General features: G+C 54.1%; 2 protein-coding genes across 2 annotated transcripts; both read right to left on the bottom strand.

The window, feature by feature from the left end:
• Positions 1–55: 55 nt before the first annotated feature.
• Positions 56–3,067, bottom strand: HIPK4 (homeodomain interacting protein kinase 4; the record flags this gene model as incomplete). The annotated part of the gene is made up of 2 exons (XM_081961683.1): positions 56–551; positions 1,439–3,067. 2 exons carry the CDS (start codon positions 3,065–3,067, stop codon positions 369–371), a joined length of 1,812 nt encoding a protein of 603 aa, XP_081817809.1. The 3' UTR covers positions 56–368.
• Positions 3,068–5,083: 2,016 nt separating this feature from the next.
• On the bottom strand, positions 5,084–17,946 carry PRX (periaxin). The gene is made up of 5 exons (XM_081962358.1): positions 17,849–17,946; positions 12,954–13,095; positions 12,301–12,460; positions 11,319–11,512; positions 5,084–10,393 (listed from the first exon to the last, which is right to left on the bottom strand). The coding sequence occupies exons 2-5, from the start codon at positions 12,978–12,980 to the stop codon at positions 5,417–5,419; spliced, it is 5,358 nt and encodes a 1,785-aa protein (XP_081818484.1). The 5' UTR covers positions 12,981–13,095; positions 17,849–17,946; the 3' UTR covers positions 5,084–5,416.
• Positions 17,947–22,274: the final 4,328 nt, after the last annotated feature.

Raw genomic sequence — 22,274 nt, 5'->3', positions numbered from 1 at the left:
CCCTCAAAGCAGTCTGTAAATGATAATGAGTTTATTAACGATGCAACAGGTCCGGTGCCACCTGGACACTCAGGGGAGTCAGTGTGGCCTGGGTGTGGTGCCCTCGGCTCCCGGAAAGACCAGTGGGCTGACTGTGGTTGGTAAGAGCCCCCCAACTCTGTCACAAACTCCCCCCCCCAGCGGGGTCTGCCTTGGCCTGCCCTCAGGGCTCCGTACAGCTCAGTAACAGCAAGATGGCGTTTATTAAGGAAGTGGGGCTTGGCAGCGAGGAACAGTCTATATATTTAATGTCTAGAAAGGTATCTGTCCGGGCCTCCGGGGGCCATCTCTCCGCTGCGCCGGCCCTCTTCCTGGCCAAGGGTCCAGGGCTAGTGGTGGCTGGCCACGTGTTGCAGGTAGGGCTGCAGCGGGTGGCGGTTCCGGGGGGCGTGCAGCACGGCCTTGAGCGGGACTCTTTCCATGCTGTGTTCGGCCAGCCAGTCCTCACTGGGCAGCCAGGGGTTTGGCCCAGGCAGCGGCACTGCCGGTTCAAAGGCTTCCGACTGGCCTAGCTGCCAAAGAGAAACACAGCATTACTGGGGGAGGGGGTCCAGGGAGGGGTTGAGAGAGACTGGGGAGGGGCTGAAGGACTTTGGGCAAGGCCCCAGGCAGAATCGGAGGGGCAGCTGGGGGTTCCTGGGTTCCTGGAAGGGGTTTTGCATCATCTTCCTCTTCTTCACCATCTTGCCAAGATTGATTGGCTTCTACCCACCCACCCCCTCTGCAAACCACGAAGGGCTGGGCTGCTGGGAAGAGAGCACTTTGCCCAGCTTCATGGGAGCTACAAAGGCCATAAATGGGGGGTGCATTAACAGTCCAACACAAGACCCCCTCAGGGTGGCTGTGGTATGTTCCTTTTCTCCGAGGTGGGTGTCCATTCTGAGCCTGGAATTGCAGATTCTGTGGTTGCCTTTGCAGCCTGCCACGAGTGCCGCTGCTCCCATAACTCCCTGCAAGCCCACCAGGGGTGGGGCTGGGGGGAGCCCGACAGGCTAGGACAACCAGTGCCCCCTCTTGGCTTTGGTGATGGGCTCCTGAGCTGGACCTGCAAGGATGGGGGGGGGGGCTGAGCATTCTTCCCCAGAGACGCTGCTCAGGAGGGGTGTGAGCACATGCAAAGACTGCTGTGGACTTGGGATAATGAGGCAGCTTCATGGGTGGCCTAGGAGAAAGGAGAGAGCCAACCCCCGGAGCGACAGTATTGGTGTGGAGGGGGTACTGCAGACCGTCTCATGTCCGACACAGTCCTCCTTTGAGGCCCCATTCATACCACTTCAGACATTGCCTACACTCCCTTGTTATGCCACCCATCAGCTCAGGGGGCTCCTTTTACCTTTTGCAGTTTTATGAAGTCCAGCTCCCTGCCTAATGTGTGGCCTCCTTTGACCCTCCTTGTTACCTGTGTGGTGGGTGAGAGGACCAGGCCTTTGGGGTAGCTCGCCTCCTCCCGGGCACTGGACTCCGGCAAGGAAGCGGCGCTGGCATTGCTCTCCTTCTCCCAGCTGGGGGGGTCTTCTGGGGTATACTGCCCTAGAAGAATCAGGTTCTCAAAGGTGGGGTCTGGCTTCACGTGGTGAGAAGCCTTGTGATGCCTGGGGCTGCCGGGCCGGCTCCGATAGTAGGCCGGGATGGGCTCCTGCTGGGCCTGCTCATGGCGCAGCCGGAGGCTCTGCTGGGCCACTCTGTGCCGATTTGCCACCGCCTCAGCCGGGTCCGGGAGGGGATCGTAGCCTCCCCCGCTGGGCCCTTCGCCCCACACTTTTAGGGGCACCTCCCGGCTGGCTTCGGCAATGCTGAGCTCGTCCATCTGGCTGGTGGTGCCCTGGATGCCATGGGCGCTTTCCTCCCGACTGTAGAAGCGGTCCTCGTCCATGGCGCTGTAATGTTGCGTTTCCTCCTCAGAAGCCTTGCCATGGCTGGGCAGCGATTCCCGGAGGCTCCTCAGGCAGAACTGGTAGTACTGGGTGAGGTCGTAGTTCTGCTTCAGGGGTTGGGTGGAAATGTAGGGGTGCTTCAGGGCTGCGCTGGGGGTGATGCGCTCATGAGAGTCCCAGGTCAGCATGCGTTTGATGAGCTCCACCATGCTCCGAAGGTCAAAGTATTCAGCCAGGGCTTCTGTGTCTGGGTAGATCATCTTGTGGATGTTCACCGTCTCCATTTGGTCCAGGGACTTGAGCATGTACTTTCTCCTCTCCACAGACTTCACTTTGGTGTCAGCCAGATACTCCGCTGGGGTTTTCAGCTGCCAGGAGTTCACCACCTCGGGGTGCTGGCTCCTCTTGAAGAAGAGGTGGGCCTTTCGGGCTGCGTTCAGGAGGGCGGGCCTGGGCATGCCTTGGGTCTCACAGATGTACCGGATCTGGTCGTACTCATTGTTCCCGGGGTAGAGGGGCCAGCCGAGGTGCAGTTCGGCCATCACACAGCCCAGGGACCACATGTCCAGCTTCTCGCAGAACGGCAGCCCCAGCAAGATTTCTGGGGCCCGGTAGAATCGGGACTGGATGTAAGGCTCTTTGACATAGCGCACTTCGTTGAAGATGCTGGCCGATCCAAAATCAATCACCTTGACCCGGAAAGGGTACCTCACCTGGTCCACCAGCATGATATTCTCCGGCTTTAGATCAGCGTGGATGATTGACAGCTCTTTCAACTTGGCCAGGGCTCTCAGCACCTGCGTGGTCACTGTGCGGATGTGCCGGACCGGCAACGAGGAGAAGTTGTGTTCTTTCTGGAAGTCGAAGAGGTTTTGCTCCAGGAGCTCAAAGACCAGGTAGAACTTGAGCTCGTCGTGGAAGAACTCGTGGAACTGGACGATGTGAGACTCCTCGGAGTCCACCTCGGACATGGTCTGCAGCAGCTTCAGCTCGTTCTTGATGATTCTGCTGCGGTAGGAGTCATTCTTCAGGATTTTTATGGCAACCATCTCCCCCGTGCTCCGTTTCCAGCTCTTCACGACCTCCCCAAACGTGCCCTTCCCCAGAATCTCAAAGACGTCATAGAAATCGGACTCTGACTCGATTGTGACCATTGTCCTGGGCTTGCCCAAGCTCAGAAAGATGGGTGCAAAGTGGCTTCTTGCAAAGAGAGGTCCGCCCGCCGCGGAGCAAAGAGAATCCCAGCCTCCTCCGGAATAGGAGGTGATGCAACAGTCAGCTGGGTTCCAGAGTTGCCAGGTGAAGAAAGTTCTGTTATGGAGGCAGGGAGCCCACTCCTCCTGGGGTCTCCTAACAGCCCTTTCCCTGGGAGAAAGAGCTGCTCCAAGGTGGGAAAGTAGCCCTGTGCAGGCCCCGAGGAACACCTCTGCAGCGCCAGCCAAAGGGTTTCTTTTAGCCAAGGGTGAGTACTGCAAACGGATGGGTTGAAGAGACATTTGCAATGTGGAACGGACGTTCTATGGTGAGTGGAGGGACGTGACTCTCTCAGAGGAAGCCCTCTTTCACCCCACGCCCCGTTCTTACGTTCCGAGTGTGCCTTGAGCAAAGGACCAGCAAAGGGTCTCTCACTTCCCTGGAGGAGATGGAACATTCAATCCTACATTCTTAACATGGCCTCGTGTTCAGAGGATTTGATTTAATCAGTTTGATAATTTAATTTAATTATGCAGAACTTTATATGAGGACCACAGTGTCCCCAAGAAGAGGATTCCCTCTGTAACAAGCTGGCTGTAAAGGAAGACTACAACTGCCTGCAAGGGCTCCATGAAGGCCAAGAGGGGGGAAATGGTTGCCGAGGGAAAGGACCTGTCCGCTCTAAAAGCCCATCAGCCCTCCAAAAGCAGCACCAAACACCCTGGAGGGGGCAGAAAGCCCCCTTGTAGTTAGGTTCAACTCTAAAGGACCAGATGTTTGCCAGCCTCTTACCATGAGAAGAAGCCCCCCCAGTAAAGAGGCTTCATGTGGCTTGAGGCTAGCAAAGGCAGCTTGCTGAAAGATTGATTGATGAATGCATCAACGCACGTGGCCCCAGATGCCCAAAGGCCCAAGAAAGAGCTTCGGCTGTTGGCTCCTCTCTCTCGCCTCCCGACACAGTATCAAAAGCTTAGCTTCCTTCTCTGAGAAGACCCTGGCAGAGATGCCCTCCTGGCGTCCAAGATGGAGGAGGTCCTGATTTCTGCCAATTAGGGGGTGATGGCATTTTGGGCACAGAAATTTGCTTTGGAGTTGGCTCACTTCAGGTCCCCAACAGCAGGTGACTGGTGCAAGGTCAAAAGAAGCCAGGACCTCTGGGTGCCAGAACTGACTGACTGATGCCAAAGGGAAGAGGAAGGACAAGGGAAGGGATGACAGAGTCCTTGGCTACTTTGACTGCTGGTCTGATTCTGTGCAGAGCTGGACAAAAGTGATGTATCCATGGAGACTCCAAAGATGAAACGTGATGCAAACGTAATGGAATTAATTCACATATTAATTTTTATTCAAACCCAGGGTAGAAAACAAGCAGCAGCTGTAGAACGGGCTATCTGAAATTGTGTAACTTCTTTTACACGTTTTAGAAAAGGTCAGTTTATAATTTTGGGAAAGAAGCAGTTATCAGATCTTTTAGTGTTTTTTTTTAAAGGCCACTTCAGAAGGCCACATTGGTTAAACATTAGAATCAAAGATTTCTGTACATTCAGAGCACTTGGCATAATTTTGCCCCGTCTAAGAAGAGGGAGAGACTACTCTCCCAATTTCCTGGGGCCCGTGCCCCACTTGGTGCCACAGACAGGTGGGCTATTCCCAGGTTCTACCTTTGGACAAGAAGACCATGGGGGTGGGTGGGGGTGTGTTCCAAAGTGAAGACAGTGGAAGCAGTGCCCCCTGGGCAGCCCCTTGGTCCCCGCAGGCTCAGTGTCTTCTTCCTGCAGGCACATCTCCCACCAGCCCTCCAGGTGAGGGGCGTCCCCTTGTTTGCAGCCTCCGTGTGAGGTGTGCCCTGCCTCTGAGCACGATGATCACCTGCCCTGATGGTCCCTTTTGCTAATCCCATGGAACAGCCCCAGCTGCTTCCCCACTCAAAGCTTCACCCACCCACCCACCCACCCACCCACCCACAATTAGTCTTATCAAAGGAGCTGGGGAGTGCGGCTGTCTTCTCATGGAAAAAGGCAGGCAAGTCCTTTGTCCCAAATGCAATCCGTGCCCAGGAGGCAGGGGGCAGCATCCGATGGGCTTGCCAGGTCTGCATCCCTTCCTGGGCTGGCTTCCTCGTTTAAGGCATAGCCCCAGAGCAAAGGAGGAAGGCCGTGGGGGCAGTTAAAATGGGAAGGCCACCAGAGAGACGGCTCTACACCTCTGCCAGCCAGCCCCCTCCCCCTGCCAAGGCATGCTCCCCCCCCCCCCCCCGCTGTTTGTACTGGACCTTACATGGTATGAGCCAGGCTGGGCAGCACCTTCATTCAGAGCACCTCCTTTTCCAGGGGCTTCCTGGGAGGGGGCTCTCCCTCCTGGGGGCCACGCTCTGCAGAGAAAGCCACAGCAGGCAGCCTGAAGTTGCCCCCCCAACCCTGGTCCTGCTGGTGCTCAGAGATCTCCAGCACCTCTTGGGATCTGGAGCTTAACGCCACTTTTGGAAACCTGAACTTGCTGGACTGCTGACCTTTGATGGTTGTTTTCAAAGATGCTCCCCCCGCTTGGGGCCCGGCTGCAGTTACAGCCTCGGGGGCCAACTCCCCATTGCGCATCTTGAAGCCAGAGAGTGTGATGCTCGGGGGCTTGAATTTGGCAGCCTTGAGGGCAGTGGCAACAGTGGTGCCATGGGGGGGTTCCGCCTTGGCCTCCTCTGCCTTCACCAGCCGGAAGCTCAGCTCTGGGTCATTCCCGGCCCCCTTAGAGGGAGACAGGAGATCCACCTGGGGCAGCGGAATCTTCCCCAACTTGCTCGCCCCATCCTGGAGCAGCACCTCCACCCTCTCTCCCTGGAGCTGGGCGGTTCCCTCCGCCTTCGAGAAGCCCTGTTTGGGCCCCTTCAGCCTGGAGGATGCCTCCTCTGCTTCCCCATTGAGTTCGGCATTGCCCTGAGCCCTGGAGAGGGAAACCCCGAAGGGGGGCCTCAGCTTGAATTTGACAGCCTTGGCCTGGCTCTCCTCTTCCCTTGCCAGGAGCCCAGCAGACGCTTCCTTCTCCTTGGGCCTCCCCAGGGCCAAGAGGCCCCCCTTGGCTTCTGCCTCCTGCTCCACAGGGCCTTCAGGAGCCCCCAGCCCTGCCCTGGGCAGGAAGAGGCCAAACGTGGGTTTCTTCACCCGGTGCCACTTCCCTGCATCCGGGCAGCCGTCTGTCTGCTTCCAGCCCTCCCTGCCTGCACCTTCCAGATCCAAGGGCCCCCTCTGCCGCATGTGGGGGCCCCCCACCTCATATTTAGCCTGAGATTTGAGACTTGGAGCAGAAACTTCCAAGCCAGGGACCTTAAAAACTGATTTCCTCCCTTCTGGCTCTCCCCCACCCACACCCCTCTGGCTTGGAGAAGTGGCGCTCTCTGTGCCCCCCTTGGCGCCTTCTGCCTCACACGCCGCAATACCGATTTTGGGCATCTTCAGCATGCCCTCCAGCCCCACCTCCAAGTCTGTTGCCCCTGCCGACTTGGCCTTCTCTCTCCTCTCCTGATCCCCAGAGAAGCTGACATCCGGCAAAGCAATCTGGGGCATCCTGAAGGCAGGCGCTGCTGCCTCCTCGGCAGGGGGGCAGAGGGGCTGTGCATCCAGGCTCAACTTGGCCTCTGGCTTGGAGACGCTGAGCGACAGGAGCTTCAGCCTGAATCTGCTCCCCTCGGTTCCCATCCCAGCTTCTGTTTCCAGCTTGCCAAGGCCAAGAGGCAGAGCGGGCACCTTTAGCAGGCTCTCTTCCACCCCCGTTTCAGAGTCCAAGGCATCTGTGCTTCCTCTGAATTTGGGAGGCTTCAACTCCAGTTGGGGGACCCGGGGCAAATCCTCCTCGCCCTGCCCATCTCCTGCTGAGCCCAAGGCTCCAAATTTAGGCCACTTCACTGAAGGAGTGCCTACTGTGACTTTGGGTATCACCCCTCCCCCATCCAAACCCATATCAAGCTCCAGCTCGGGAGCCTTCACTTTGGGGGCACTGAATTTCGACAGCCCCACTGAAGGCATCTTGAACTTTGCTTCTGGCCCTTCCAGGTCAAGATCCTCCTTGGCTGGAGGCAGTTCCGCCTCTGGCAGCCAGGCCTTGGGCAAGGAAATGTCCACTTTGGGCAGCCGTACCTTAGTGCCCAGGGCAGAGGCTTCAGCCACCCCTTCTAGGTCTTTCTCTCCTTCCTTCCCCAGCAACTGCATGGCCACCTCTTCCTCTTCCTCCTCACTCTTCCCAAGTTTTGCCAGCTGCACCTTTGGCAGCTTGACCTTGGCACCTGTGCCGGCCGCTGCCTGAAGAACACCCTCTTCTTTACAAGCCATGGGCAAACCAATGTCCAGCTCTAATGTGGGAGCAGACACCTGGATGGGAGGCGCTCTGGGCCTCTTAAGCTCCCCCTTCTGCTGCTGGCGCTCTACCTTGGCTGCATCTCCCGCCCGTTTCTCCACGGTTGCCTCCACTTCAGCTTTGGAACTAGGCCCAGCGATCTCCACCGATGGCATCTGAACTCTGAACCCAGGGCTCTCCGGCCCTGGGATCAGCCCCGTCTTGGCTCTGGGGGCAAGCTTTGACAACTCTACCTGGGGGAGGGCTTTCTCATCTAGTTCTGGAGCTAGGAGGTGGACCTTCCTTCTCTCTCCTTGGGCCTTCAGAGAGGAAAGCTTCAGCTGGGGCATCTTCCCAAATGGGCCTTTTGGCTTCTCCTTCGGACTCCCAGGGACCTTCTTGGCTTTGGCCTCCCCTTCTCTCCTCATGAGGCCCAAAGAAGCTATCCTGAACTTGGAGGCTTTGGCCTCCTTCTCCAACATCCTGGGCTCCAGCTGCCCTCTCAAGCTCCCCTTGCTCCCTTGCAGCTTCACCTCCTCACTCTCTAGGACACCCCACTCTTCTTCCTTGCCTTTGCCCCCAAAGCTCAATAGGGATAGCTTTGGCCCTTTAAAGTGGACCCCGAGGAGTTCAGGAGAGGTTCCCTCCCTGCCCCTGTCAGCCCAGCCTTCCATGTCTTGTGGGCAGCCAATATCCACCTCCACCATGGGTAGCCTCATTCTGCTCTCCGTACTTTGGCCAAGCCTTTCCTTGGGAGCTTCCCCTTCAACCTCAAGGGCTAATTTGGCATCTTCTGCCTCTGCCTCCCATTTTGATTTAGGCAAAGAGATCCCAAACTTTGGCAATTTCAGCTTTGAACCCAGGTCGGCAGCTTCTCTACCCTCCACTCCAGACGCCGAAACCTCTGGGCTCATTTTGCTCCAGACTTTGGGGCCTGAAATGCTGAATTTGGACAGGGCAAATCGAGATGTTTTCGCCTTGATCTGACTCCCAGCAGCCTTCTCTGGGAGGCTTATTGGTGGGATCTCTACACTTGGAAGCTTCATCTTGATTCCTTCTAGGTCAGTCTTTGGCCCTCCGGCTTCTGCTGGATGTTTCTCAAAGGCAAGGTCCAACTTTGGAAGTTTGGCTGCCATCCCAGCAAGAGCTGGTCCTCGGATGCTCCTCATCCCTGGCTCCAGCTCAGGCTGGCTGGCCACACCCTTTGGGAGACTGATTTCCACCTCCAGGTCTTTGCTCAGGGTCTCCAGAGTGATCTTCTGGGCTTCAGGTCCCTGCTCAGAAATGTCTCTTTCACGCTGCGTCAAATCCAGCCCTACCCCAACTTTCGGCATCTGAATATCCAGCGCAGGCACAGTTGCAGATGGGAAGCTCAGTGGGGCTGGAGGAGCAGTCATCTCCACCTCTGGCCTCTCAACAGAGATGCCCAGCTCTGGCTTTGGTACCTTAGGAAGTTGCACACCTGGCACCTTTATTGCCAGCAAGGAAACGTCCACCTTTGGGAGGCTGACCTTCACTCCCACGTCTCCTTCTGGTTTCAGCATTTTGACCTGGACTGGAGGCGGGGAGGGGGCTGCCTTGGCAGGGAAATCAAATTTGGGGAGGGATATTTGAGGCATTTGAAACTTACATCCAGCCTCTTCGGCAGCCTCTTTGGGTTTTGCCCTTCCAGAAGGGGCAGCCAGTTCCCCCACAGCCTTGCAAAGATGCATCTCCTGGACCTTGGGGGCAGAGATGTCAAGAGAGGGCACCCTCACCTCAGGGAGCTTCACCTGCATAGCCTCTGCCACTCCAGCTGCCTCTTGACTCTCCAAAGGCTGCTCCCTCAGGGAAATCTCCAGGCCAGGCAGCTGAATTAGGGAGCCCATCGTCTTGTCTGCCTTGGAACCTCCCGGGGTCCCCAGGCTGACTTCCACCTGGGGCAGTTTGCCTGCTCCTCCTTCTTGGGCCTTGGAGCCCAGCTGGGGTACCCTGACCAAGGAGAGACTGCCCGAGATTTCAGGGCTTTCTGTGCCCGTCTTCCCCTTGGGAAAGGGGAGCTCTAGATCCACACCAGGAGCTGCCATGCCCAGAGAAGGCACTGCCCCTCCTGCTCTCAGCTGCTCCTCCCACCCTCTTTGGGGGCTTTCCCCCAGGGCCAGTTCCAGGGCAGGAGCCTTCATCAAGGGCAACTTCAGTTCTGCTTCCTCGGTAGAGATCCCAAACTTGGGGACTTTGATTCTGAACCCCTCTCTTTTAGGAGCAGCCTCTGGGGCAGCACACTCCAACCTGGGCAGGGCCAAATCTACGTCCACCTTGGGAGCTGCCACTTCGGCTGCAGGGAGCTTCAGCCCGGCCTGGAGAAGAGCTGGCTGGTTCTCCAGCACACTGGTGCTTCCTTTGGGCAGGCCAGCCTCCACTTTGGGCCAGCCGAGGGGAGACTCTGTGTGGGCCAGGCGCTGGCCTTTGGGGCTGGCCTCCCGAGGCTCCTCCTCAGCCCCCACCTTAGGCAGAGCAAACTCCACTTGTGGGGCTTGGAATCCCCTTTCCATTTTGCCCCCAGCTTCTTCCTTGGGCTTCTTTGCTTTGGAAAAAGGCAGGGTGAATCGGAACATCTTCCCCTCACCTCCTCCCCTGCCTGCCTCCTTCAGTTCCAGAAGAGCACGGGGCAGGCTCTTGGCAAGGCGGGCCTCATCCGCAACGGCTTCCTTGACCTTCAGCCGGGGGAACATCAGTGGGTGGCGCTTTGTCTCCAGGGAGGACAACTTCCGCGAAAGGCCTGGGCTCATTTCAGCCACAGCCACCTCTCCAGCACTCCGTGCCTTGCGCAGCTTGGAGAACTTGGGGAAGGAGAATTCCACATCCACCGGAGGCCCCTCCAGCTTCCTGGTTGCCAGGCGGGCCTCCATCTCCTGCAGGCTCTGTGCCACCATCCTCCTCCTCCTCCTCTTCTTCTTCCTTTTCAGGGAAGAGAGAGCCTGGATGTTCTGGGGAGAGAAGAAGCCGGAGTTGGTGAGCCTCCCTGGCCAAGAGGCCAGTCTCCTTCCCCGAGACCTGAGGGGCGCTTCTCCTGCGCAGACCTCTAGGGTCTCTGGCAGAACTCCTGCATCTAAGGGTCCAGGAGAGAAACAGCTCCTTTGCCTTTATGATTGACAGGGAGGGGAGGGGGCTTCCGGGCTTTCTTTTCAAGCCATCAGGTCTGTCCACGGGCAGTTAGCCTCAACCCCTCTTTAGGCCCCCTCAGCCTTCCCTACACTGCAAGGGGACTCCGGGGACAAAACAGGAGAGGGACGAGCACCCAACCGATCTTTCCAAACAGATTGTAGGAAGCAGGAAGGTTAGGAAGCAAACAAACAGGCAGGCTGTTGGGAAGGGAAATGAACGAGCTGAGCAGATCGGTCTCATCGCCCTCCGGAAACCCACCGGGGCGCCTGAAGAGGAACCTGCGAGAGCCGACTCTGATTTAGACCCACTCCGTAAGGGGGCAGTCACTCCTGGCCTCAGTGGTGTATGGTACAAGTGGGAAAACAAAGCCACAGGATTGAATCTGGATTCCATTATAAATGCAGCTTGCATTTTAGATGCAGCAACTGCTGGAATTGCTCTTTAATGGGTTTCTTAGTCCTGCAGTAAACTTGCTTATCGGAAATCTCCCTTCTGGGATGACAGCCTGGGAGATTCCCAGTTCTTGTCTCAGCCAAGAGAAGCCCGACAAAAATTTCCTCCCCATTTCTCCTCCAAACATGTGTTCAGAAAGAGAGAGCCTCTGAGGGCAGCGGATGGATCTCCCCTATGCTACACCTCAGCCTCAGCTAGGGGCTGCCGCCTGCCTTCCCTGGGTAGCTGCTGTGCGGAGGAAGGCAGAGTCTGGGTTCAGGAGGTGGAACACCCAGGGCTGCCAAAGTCACCTACCAGCTTGGCCATCTTGGCTTTGGGGCCTCTCACTTCAAAGACAGTGGCTCCGGGCTCGCGAGAGACGTCAGCGCTGGGAACCACCCGCTTCAGGCAGAAAGAGATCTTGTACGGTTCAGCACACTTGAGGATCTGCAGGGCGTCTTCATACTTGATGTTGTCAAAGTAAACTCTGGCACTCAGGAGTTGATCCCCTGCAAGTTGCAAGATGGGTGAGAGAGGATGTTAAGGGCATCACGGCAGGCTGGTTCCCAAGATCTCTGGCCACCACCCTGAAGGGCCCGGCACACGTTGTCCCACAGATGCAGCCTTTGAAGTCATGACAGCAGAAAGGCCTGAGCGCCCCAGAGCAGCTGAACAAGGCAGTGCCCCATTTCGTCCTGCCAGGCCTGACTGCCGCTGCGAGTCTCTGCCCACCTGAGTTGGGCCCTTGTGGATCAACCCTTTTTATTAGCTTATAATATGAAATACAAAAGCAAATAACAGGAAAAATAGGGGAGGGAAAAGGGAAGAGGAAAGTGTAGGAACTCTGATGTTATGGCAGCAAAATCACTTCATGCACAAAATGGAAGGATGCTTCAATGCCCTCGGTGGAGGAACGGCTGCAAAAGCTGATGGAGTTAGCAGAGGCGGTTAAACTGACGGCTTTGATCAAATACAAAATCGCAAGTACTTTTGTTTCTACTCGGAAACCACTTCTGGACATTGTGCTTAAGGTGGAAAAACACGAAACTTTGATTTTGAGCTATACTGATTAGATAGATCTGTTGTTATAGAAAAGGCTAGTTTATACTATTATGCAAAAGTAAAAAAGTTGAAGTTTGGTGTTACGTCTTACACTACTACACCAAAGGGAGTCAGAAGTCAACGCCTTTTCGTTCTTTTTCCCTTCTTTACACTTTTCCTATTATTTGCTTTTGTATTTTGTATGATGAACTAATGAAAAGAATTGATCTGAGTTGGGCCCTCCTGGATCGCTCACCTTCCTGGAGACTCAGCACTCGCGCAGCTGGAGAGTCCTTGAGCACATCCTTCACAAAAAGGCCTTCCTTCCCTCCTCCGGCCACACTCAGCCCCCGGGACCCGGCTCCGGCCTCTGTCTCCACTACCATCTCCAGCAGCTCAGAGGTCTCAATGGTCTTCTGCAGAGGAAAGAAGAATCCATCCATCCATTCGCTGCCTCTGGCTTCCTGGGATGGGAAGGGGGGGGGGGGGGTTCTACTAAATTTGCCATGTGGTAGAAACTGGCTGTTCTGGGGAACTCTCTTTACAAGGCTGCTTGTCCAACCAGGCAACCTCAGGGAGCTGCAGGAGTGGAGAAGGTGGAGAACAGGAGGGTACATTGGGGAAGGATGTGCAGATGGTGTGCCTGTCTGATAGCGGCTGCAAAGCTATATTTGCATCAGGTACACCTTGCCAAAGCCACCCGGCAACTGCCGCCTGCAGAGGACTTCAGGTGGAGAGAGGACCCCGGCCCGTCCAGAGGCCTCTCTGAGCTTGGCTCCGTTTGCTCAGCTGAGCCGGGCCTTTTCCTAGCTTCCTTCCAAGGAAAGGCGATGCCAGAACCCTCCCCCCCACCATTCAGAGGTCCCTTCCTGTAGCCATCGAAGCTCTGCAGCCTCCCAATGTGCTCACCTCCATTGCAATGAATTGTGCTGTCATCTTGGGGGTGGGGGTAGCAGAAGGATGTGCCCCTCCACTTCAGGATCTCCTCCCTGGTTTGGGCTGTTCTCAGGAGGGCCCCCTTCAGCACCACATGAAGTTTCTCTTGGTAGGCCTGGAAGGGGACGGAGGTTGCAGAGGTGGGAGCATCAGCTGCCACCCCTGCCAGAGTGCCCAGAACCAAACTACCATCTCCTCCACCCCCCCCACTGGGACAATGATGTCCGAGCTTCAAGAATCGCCCCAAAGCAGTCCTGGTTCTCCCTACCCCCTTGCCTCCTCCGCCTCCACGAGAGACCCTTGGAAGGAACCATATCCGCCTTTCCCTCTTCCTCCCACCTGAGGCCCTTCAGAGGGGGCCCAGGACTCCCCCCCCCCACTAGGACAGGGAGCAAAAGCATGATTTCTGGAGGGGGGGCTAAAACATTCTCCTCCCCATTAGTTGCAAGTGGGTTGTCATGGAGTAGGTTCATCACCCTCCTGCAGGCGCCCACAAGCCCTCCTTGCCCCAGAGCAGTCCAGCTTTGGCATGGCACCCCCCCCCCCAAAAAAGCTGCCCCTTTTTCCAGGAGGAGGAGGGCACCGATCCCCCACCACAATATTCGATCTATAAGATGCACAGGCATTTCCACCCACTTATATTGTGAAAAATACAGTAATTTCCCCTATCCTTAAGGAGGAAATTACCTCCCTCTCTTCATCAAATTTATTTATTTTTCAACATTATTTGCCACCAATCTGACAGTGCAGGCAACTCTGCAGGATGCCCCAAGCTGGCTGGCCAGTGGCTATAGCCTTAGAACGGGCAGCAGCCAAGGCAGCGGCAGGAGGAGCTGACCCCCACCTGTGGAGTCAGTGGCTGCCGAGTGGCTGAAGGAAAACCCTCTCTGGGACTTTTGCTTCCTTTCCGGCTGGCCAGCGCTGGGTTGGGGGCTGCTCTGCTTGAAAGCAGCCTCCCACAACACAACCGGTTCTTGGGGTCTTTTCTCTGGGTCAAATGGCACCCTCCTTGGAGGCAAACTCTGCCCAGAGCCTGGAGTTCAATCCTGACTGGCTCAAAGATGGCTCAGGCTTCCATCCTTCCGAGGTCAGTAAAATGAGGCTGCAAATTGTTGGGGGGCAAAATGTCAACATTTGTAAATAGCCCGGAGAGGGCTGTAAAGCACTGAAGTGGTATATAAGTCTAAGTGCTATCATTATAGTGCTATTGCTATTCCTTGTGCAAACGATCCAATTTATTGGATAGAATTTTGCAAGGACTCTGCCTTATTTGTACCACTTATTCTAGATGTTATTTTTGTTATTATTTAAGTTTGTATGGCATCAAGAGGCATTGAGAAGTATACAAATACTAATAACAATTCTCAGTTATGTTTTAATTTGGCAGCTGCTTGGGGCAGGGGGCACGTGTGTTAAGACTGCTTGTTATGCCTTTCATCTTGGCAGGGGAAGCTCTTGGGAAGGCCACCCCTTCCACCACCACCACCACCACCACCACCACGACCACGGGGCCTCTAGAAAAGAAAGCCAGTCTCTGCCCCACGGATGCCTTTGGGACACCGCCCCCCCCAGGCATCATCAGCAGTTCCTTTCTTGCCTTCAAGCCCAGTCCTGGTGGGGCCCATGTTGCTGTTCGGGCAGGGCATTTCATTCCCACACTGGACACTGGAGCCCACGCCACTCCATTCCCCAAAAGGTCAGGGCTCCATGCCAGACATTCCCTGCCCAGGAAGACAAAGGGGCGCTGAGTCCCAGCTAGGCCTCTGGCATTGCCAGCATTCCCAGCAGAATTCCTCCACGCCTCTTCAGTCCACTGGGGATGGCAGCCCCAAAGGCTCCTTCCTACAGCAGCCATTGGGCAGGAGCAGGGCCCAGGAGCAGCCGGAGCAGCCCCATTCTTCTGACCAAGCAGAGGAGTCAAGAGAGCTGGGCTACTGCCTCTCCCTGCTTGCCTGTGCAGCCTGCCCACCGGGGCAACAGAGGACAAGCCTGGGAGGACGAAGGAGACCCCTGGCAAGAGACAAAAGGATGAAACACCCAGCCAGGAGGGTCTTCAGTCCACTAGCGCTGGACAGGCTTCTCTGGCAGGGTTGGGAACAGCTCATAGGAGTGTTTGTGGTCACCAAAAGGCCAAGCAGAAGCTGGAGGGGTTGAATGCCTCAGCCTTCCATGGAGCCCAGGAAATAGCTTCCAATAAGGTACAGCCAGGCCTGGCAGGAAGCCCCTGGAGGTGAGGGCAGTGCCCTGTGCTTCTTTGGAAGCCAGTACGCAGCCCTCAGAGGCCTCTTTCAGCAGGACTCCAAGTTGCCTCTTAGGCAACGGCACGCTAAGTCTCTTCCACCCGTTCAGGGCTGGAAGCCAAGATTCCCCAGGCATGGGCAGCAAAATAAAAGTGGACCCAGGAGGTGCCAGGCTAGGCCTGGAGAACTCCTCCATCCCTGGGCCAGCTGGAGGGAGACGCTGATGGGACTTCAGCAGCTCCCATAGTTTGAGTGGAAGAGCAAAGATAATCGGGGGTGGGGGTGGCTTATTTGTTCCCTCCCCCCTCTGCTCATGGCCGAGCAGCTGGAAGGTTGGGAAGAACGTCAGGCATTCCGTAGTCTCAGCAAAACTCCAGGGAGGGAGGCAGAACGGGGGCCAAGGCTGCAGTTCCACCCAGCAGAGACAGCCCAGAAAAGTGACTCAGTCCTTCCTGAAGGTGGGCAGCCCAGAGGCATTTCAGCCGCAGGCGCCACAATCAGCTCTTGCTAGATGGCTGTGCCTGTTGTGTCCTTGTGCTGGACGTCAACCTGCCCACCCCGGCCTTGCCCACCTGTCCCGTGAGAGCAGCCTTGCCCTGGCCGGGTGGCCAGACCTGCCAGGTGTGTGGAAGATGCTTGGCTTTGGGAGAGTTGTCCTCAGAGACTCGGGGGAGGGGGATTTCTCTCTCTTTCTCCAGGGGACCTACTGGCTGTGCTAGGGCATTCGGCTCAAGGGAAAGGAGGCTTCCCAGTTTGCCCGCCCAGCCCAGCATCCCATGGCTAATTCTGGGTCCTGGTCTTGATAGACCCTTCCGGTCAGATTCCCTCGAATCGGTACCTCCTCCTCTCTGCTTGGCAGGCAAAGGATGGTGCGTTTTGAGGAGCCTCCTTCCCAAGAAAGCTGGTGGGGGAGCAGGCACCCCACGTCCCGGAGAGACAGAGCTTGAGCAAGCCCAAAGGTGGGAGTTGGATAAAGAGAAGGGGAAATCAGCCCTCCATCCCTGGTTTGGAAGGATCCCTTTCAGGCTGAGCTGTGAGAGATAGAGCCCTCAGGTTCCAGGGAGGGCTTCCAACGACAGGCCCAGCAGCGGGACAGGAACGCTGGGAAGGGGGAGGCTGGTCTGAGCCCTTCTCCTGCAAGTCAGGCCCAGGGCTGGGAGGAGCCAGGCTTTCCCCCTCTCCCACTGAACCCCAAGGACGGCCGCTAAGAGCAGCTGAGCCCCTCAAAGCCCATTCCAAGGACCAGCTGCAGCCATCTGGTCCCTCCCTCTTATCTGGGTTCTGGTAATCCCCCATGAGCTCTGTCCTCACCTCCCCCTTTCCCTCTGCCCCCTGTAGCCTCTGGGCTCTGGTCCCATCTCTCCTTCCAAAAGACTTCCCTATGGAGACCCCCGTCTTGTCCTCTCTTTTTCCTGCCCCCAAAGCAGACAGCAAACATCCTGGCAGCTTCATTTCCTGGCCCCAAGGGCAGGGCCAGTAGTGCCAAGACCTTTCCTCCCATTATCTCCTGGATGACCCCCAGCCCAGTCCTGGCACTGGGCCGCCCAAATCCAGGTGGGGAAAGCACTGGCAAAGTGGGCTTCCCCAGATCTCAGCAGCTCTCAGGAAAGGAACCAACTCCCTTCCTGAGTTGGAACACCCATTCTCACTTGCTTCCCTGGCCTTCCAGAGTTCATGATCCAATCAAAGAGGAAAAGCCATTTGCAGTCAGCTAGAAGCTGCTGAAGACGCTGCCATCTCTGCAAAGAGAGGCTCTTCCTGTGTGGGTTGTCCCAAGCCACCCTCACCCTTTCCAACTCAAGGAGCAGCTCCTGGGAGATTCAGGAAGCAGAGCCCAGGTGCCTATAGGTGAGCATGGCCAGGGGCCAAAGCCTGGGCAGCCCAGCCAGGAGCAGCTGGACCATCCAGGTGCCCCGAGGCTGTCACTCCGTCCAGGAGAGCCCCCTCCCCCCCAGTTTGCTTTCTTTTCAAAAACAGGAGGGCAGCTCCAGGGGACCAAATGGCCCACCGCACAGAGCCACCAACGCAGGCGGCCATTTGGTGCCCGTTTGGATTCTGCAGACCAGAACTGCTGCCCCAAAAGATGGAAAAAGGAAACTATCAATCAAAGGTTGAAAATGCCGCCTGACACCTGACCCGGGAACCAGCGGCTCTGGGGACATTTGGCTAATGTGGAAGGAGAAAAAGCGGCCGCCCTACAAACTGGAGTTGGGCCAACCTCAGCAAGGTCCCTCGATCCCCTCCTCCCCACTCGCCACTGGCTTTCCCTGGCCGCGGGGCATCCGAGATTCCCCTCGTGGCTATCCGAGGGCAGGGGGCTGTCGGGCCGACCGGGCGAAAGCGGAGGGCGTGCCTTCTCCTGTGGCCGGTTCAGAAAGAGCGCGGAGGCTGGGAAAAAGGCGTCGAGCTGAGCCTCGCCTCGCCGGCTTCCCCGGCCAGCAGATCTGCGGCGCCCACCGGCCCTGCGGGAGTCCGCGCGCCCTTTCCTTCCGCGCTTGCCGCGCCCAGTGGGCCAGGCTGGGAAAGGGCCGAAGGACGCCGGAGCTCCCCTCCTCTCGCAGAAGACCGGCGCGGCTCTGCACAGCTAGGCGCTCCGGTCTCTCCAAGCGCCAGCCCCTTCATACTTACCCGAGCCGGTTCCTCCGCTCCGCTCCGCAAAGCTCAACCTCCGGTCTGGCTGAGGCTCCGGGCGCGGTCCAGCAGGAAGCGGGCGGTTCTGGCTGACCCTCCATCCCGTGGGCGTCCGAGGCGGGCGCGGCGGGACCAGGGCAGGGTCTGGGCGGCGTCGAGCCGGCTCCGAGGCATCCCCGCCCAGAGAGATGTTGTGACCGAGCGGCCGCCAGGCACCAGCTGCCAGGCGGAAGGAGCGACCAGGCGGGAATGCCTCTCTTTACCCCGGAGCAGGAGTTTTAATTGGTCTTTTAATTCTGCTTCTGCTTTTAAATATTGTTTGTCCTTGTCTGTGAAAACAGGTAAGTAGGTGCCGTGTCAAATGATGGCAACAGTAATGCCAGATTCACTTAGAAGAATTCAGTTTCCTTTGGGAGTAACAAAAACAACTCTGCATGCCTCTAATTCTTCCTCCAGCAGGGCAGAGGAGACCGGAGTCCAAATGCTAAGCCAGATTCAGAGGTGTTGTAAGGGTGGAGGGGGGAGAGCCAGCCAGCCACCCACTGAAGAAAGAAGACCTCCAGTTTCCCAGTGGGTGAATCTGGGCTTGGCATCTAAGTGAGGCATCAGATTTATCTCAACAGCCTGGGCACAATGAGAGGCCATCGCCAGAGGCGAAGGGTGGCTGACAGAAAGACTTTCTGGGCTCTGCACAGGCTTCCACCTCATCTCAGCCACAAGGCTGGGGAAGACGCCCTCGTGGCGCACCCTCCTCCAATTGAGAGCTGAGCTTCTTTGGAAGGATGGGACAAATGTGCCCCTCCTGCTCTCTGCTGGATTGGTACTCCAGCCAAGTCCCCCAGGAGCCTGCTTATCAGAACAGCACCATGGAGTGGGGTCTCAAGAACTGCCAGCTGGGGTGGCATCTTGGGAGTGCAGTGGGCTACACAACTTTGGAGAGCAAGGTATGTTTGTGGATGAGGTCATGGCAGTTGGGTGAGACTGAAACCATCCCCTTGCAAGCAGATAGAGAACCAGTGCCATTTTCTGTCCTCCCCTCTTGTTCCAAAGATGCCCTCTCCAAAAGAAAATTGGACTTTCTTGGTTTTTTTTTCTTTGAAAATGTTTCACTTCTGTTCCAAGAAGTTGAACTGATGAAGCTTCTTAGAAGTGAAAGTTTTTTGAAGAAAAAAATAAACATGTAAGTCCAGTTGCCTTTTGGACAAAAGCACCTCTGGGTCAACCCTGACCTGGATGATGGAGAATCTCCATAGATGTTCTACCCTTTTCCTCCAGAGGTTTTCATTTTTCTTTTCCTTATTATCTATTTGCTTATCAAACATCTGCCATAACCAAATAATTTTTGGTAACCCACATAGAATATAAAGGGTTTTTTTTAATGCAAAAAGTGTTTAAAAAGCAGATTGGGTCAGCCTTAGTGTACATTTAAATGTAAACACAGAAATCTGTAACTTGCAAAAAAGAGCCAAGGAATGCTACTAGTCCCGAGGTTAAGAACCTCTTGGGAAGGATTCAGAAGGGACAAAGGTGAAAGTCTCCCTCCCCTCTTTGCTCCATTCTTAATATCAGTCCGATTCACAGAACAAGATAAAGTGAGAGAGGGTGGCCTTAGATGAACTTCTGTAGTTGCGTCAATAAACAAGTAACTAGTCAGAATACAATTTACTCCGCAAATGTTTTTATTGGATATAGCTAAGGACTTTACTAAAGGGGAAACAAAATTGGTCTTGCATATGGTCACAGCAGCTAGGGTGTTGATTGCGCAACATTGGAAAAAAGATTTTTTACCGACAATTGATCAATGGATTCAGAAGGTGGTGGGGTTCGCTGAAATGGCAAAAATTTCAGCTTTCTTAAAAGCTCAGAAGCAGGAGAATTATACACAGGAATGGGTAAAATGGATTACATACAGAATAAATACCAGACTAGGAGGTATTATGTAGCCTTTAGGTAAGAATGTTTAGACTGATAGATGATCAGAGTAAATAATACATGGGATGCTTGGAATTGTTAGAGTGGTGTATAGCGGAAGTCAGGGGGGGGGTTGAGTGGGAGGTGGGGGTGGGTTAGGGTGGAGGGTGGGGTAATATATATGCATAATTAAACTAGAAGATGGGATTAATGAAATATTGTTATTTTAAGAGAAATTTATATTATGATTTATATATGTTTAATTAACTTAGAAGATGGGATTAATGGGCTATTGTTACTTTAAGAGAAACTTATATTATGATTGTTGGGAGGTGAGGGGGTACAATATGTGAATGAGTAATCTATTTTAAGATGGGGGAGGGGAGGGGGTAAAGTATTTGGTATAATATTTGAATGAGAAATTTTTGGGGGGTTGGGGGGAGGGGAGGGTATCTGTATGAGATTTACATTGTATGGTGGGGGGGTTAAAAGGGGGAAAATTTGTTTGTATAAAACTTTTTCAATAAAAAAAAATAAACAAGTAACTAGTCAAAACATAATTTATGTATTGTTCAACTCCAACCACCATGAATTCCACTGCAAGGTTAGGAACAGCCCCTTGCTTAGAAAATTTAAAGATGGATTTAAAGGACCAATTATGGAAAGACAAACAGGCTAGATCTCCACCAGCAGCAGCAGCAGCAGCAGCAGCAGCAGGAGATCAGGCAGGGCAGAGCAAATCCAGATCATCCTCCCCCTTTTTCATTCATCATTGGGTTGTCACTGAGGAAGAAAAACTGTTGGACTAGATGGGGCCCCTTGATCCAACCCCTAATAGTTCTACATTCTTCACCTGAAATTGGTGCCAAAGCCATTCAGAATTTGTGAATCTGCATGAACCTCCCTGTCCTGGAGTTCCACTCCAGCAACTACTTTGGATCTCTGCTGCGCAGGGGCTGCAACCTGCAGTCGGCCTATGTGCTGGCTCACCTTCCAAGCCCGGCAATGTCCCATCCCTCACAGAAGCCCCCCCCCACCTTTTTTTAAAATAAATTTTATTTTTTTTTCCTTAAAAAAGACAAAACAACACATACAGAACAAGAGCAAGGAGGAAAAAGAAAAAACACAATTTCATCCAAGCATGTCGTTTGGTTACAAGTTTTTGTGCAACGGTTTTTACAATTAAGAATAAAGTCACTGATTATCCATTAAACATAATTAAATATTTCATTGAGCATTGTGTGTTCAAGTTACCATTAATATTCTTTCATTTGTGACAACCCTTGTTTCCTTACATCCACAATCATCTACTAGGTAATACTAAATGTTTATAACATTGTATCACCAATCTCTAAGAGATAAGAATAAGGATTAAGTCAAAGAATTCCCATTAATTCATATTACACATTTCTACTTTCCGTTAACCATAGAATTTCCGGTCATCCACAACTCCAAATATAATTTTCCATTATTAATTGTCAATCCATGTGGTATTTCAATCTATATTTATATCCATTATTCATTATATCATCATTATTTCATTTTATATTATAAAATAGTCACCAGCTACAATCATACCTAACAATTTAAATCATCTCACTCTTATACATTAAATACATTATTATTCTTATATCATATAAGTAAATAGTCTGTTTCATAGTAAAAGCTTAACATATATAGAAAGAGAAAAAAGAAAAAGAGATTTTTTCAAAACATTAAGTATAGCTTTCTATTATTATTACATATAAGATGAGATAAAGGGGGGGAAAAAGATTCATTTCCCACAAACTCCCCCTCACTGCTCTGCCTCCTCAGAACATCCATCAAGGAGTCTTCCTCTTCCAGCGCCAAATGAGTTGCCCAGTGCAGGCTGGAATTCCAACCTGCTCCCTGAAAAAGGTACCATCCAGCCTCAAGAGAAGAGGGGAAAGCAGCAGCTGGGTGTGCTTGGTCAAGAGGCTCTAGGGCCTTGGGGACAGGAAATGAGAAGACCTTGTACCAGCAAAGACCCTCTTTCTGTCCTTCCTTCTCAGATACACAGAGTACATGCAATTCCAACATAAACGTGTTGATCTATTTCAAGCAATTTAACAGGATGCAGTGTTTTCACTTTTTTTTTAGTACTTGATGCTCATATAATAAATTACCCTCTCACCACTCTTGACTGGCCAACTTGTGGGAATCGTGCTCTCTCTACTCACATAAAGAGACCAGCCTGGTGAAGCTCCCCCACCCAGGCAGTTCAGGAGGGTTCACCCAGGAGAAGGAAAACAGAGGTACCATTCTGGATAAATGCTCTCTCTCAAAAGCAGGCAAAATCAAAGTCCTGGCATGCCCTCCAAATAAGACCGATCCAGCCCTTTGTGCAAGTAAAGTTCCCAGCTAAGCTCCAGAAGAGCCTTTTTAGGCCACTGCAGAACTTTGCTGTATTTATTTATTTATTTTTTATTTCTTAGATTTTTAGACCGCCCCTCTCCCAAAAAGGGACTCGGGGCGGTGTACAGTCAATACA

This window comes from Natrix helvetica (assembly GCF_964273705.1).
Source record: "Natrix helvetica genome assembly, chromosome: 9".
NCBI classification, from domain to species: domain Eukaryota; kingdom Metazoa; phylum Chordata; class Lepidosauria; order Squamata; family Natricidae; genus Natrix; species Natrix helvetica.
Note: the sequence above shows the minus strand (reverse complement) of the source record. Positions and strands in the feature narration are given on the sequence as shown.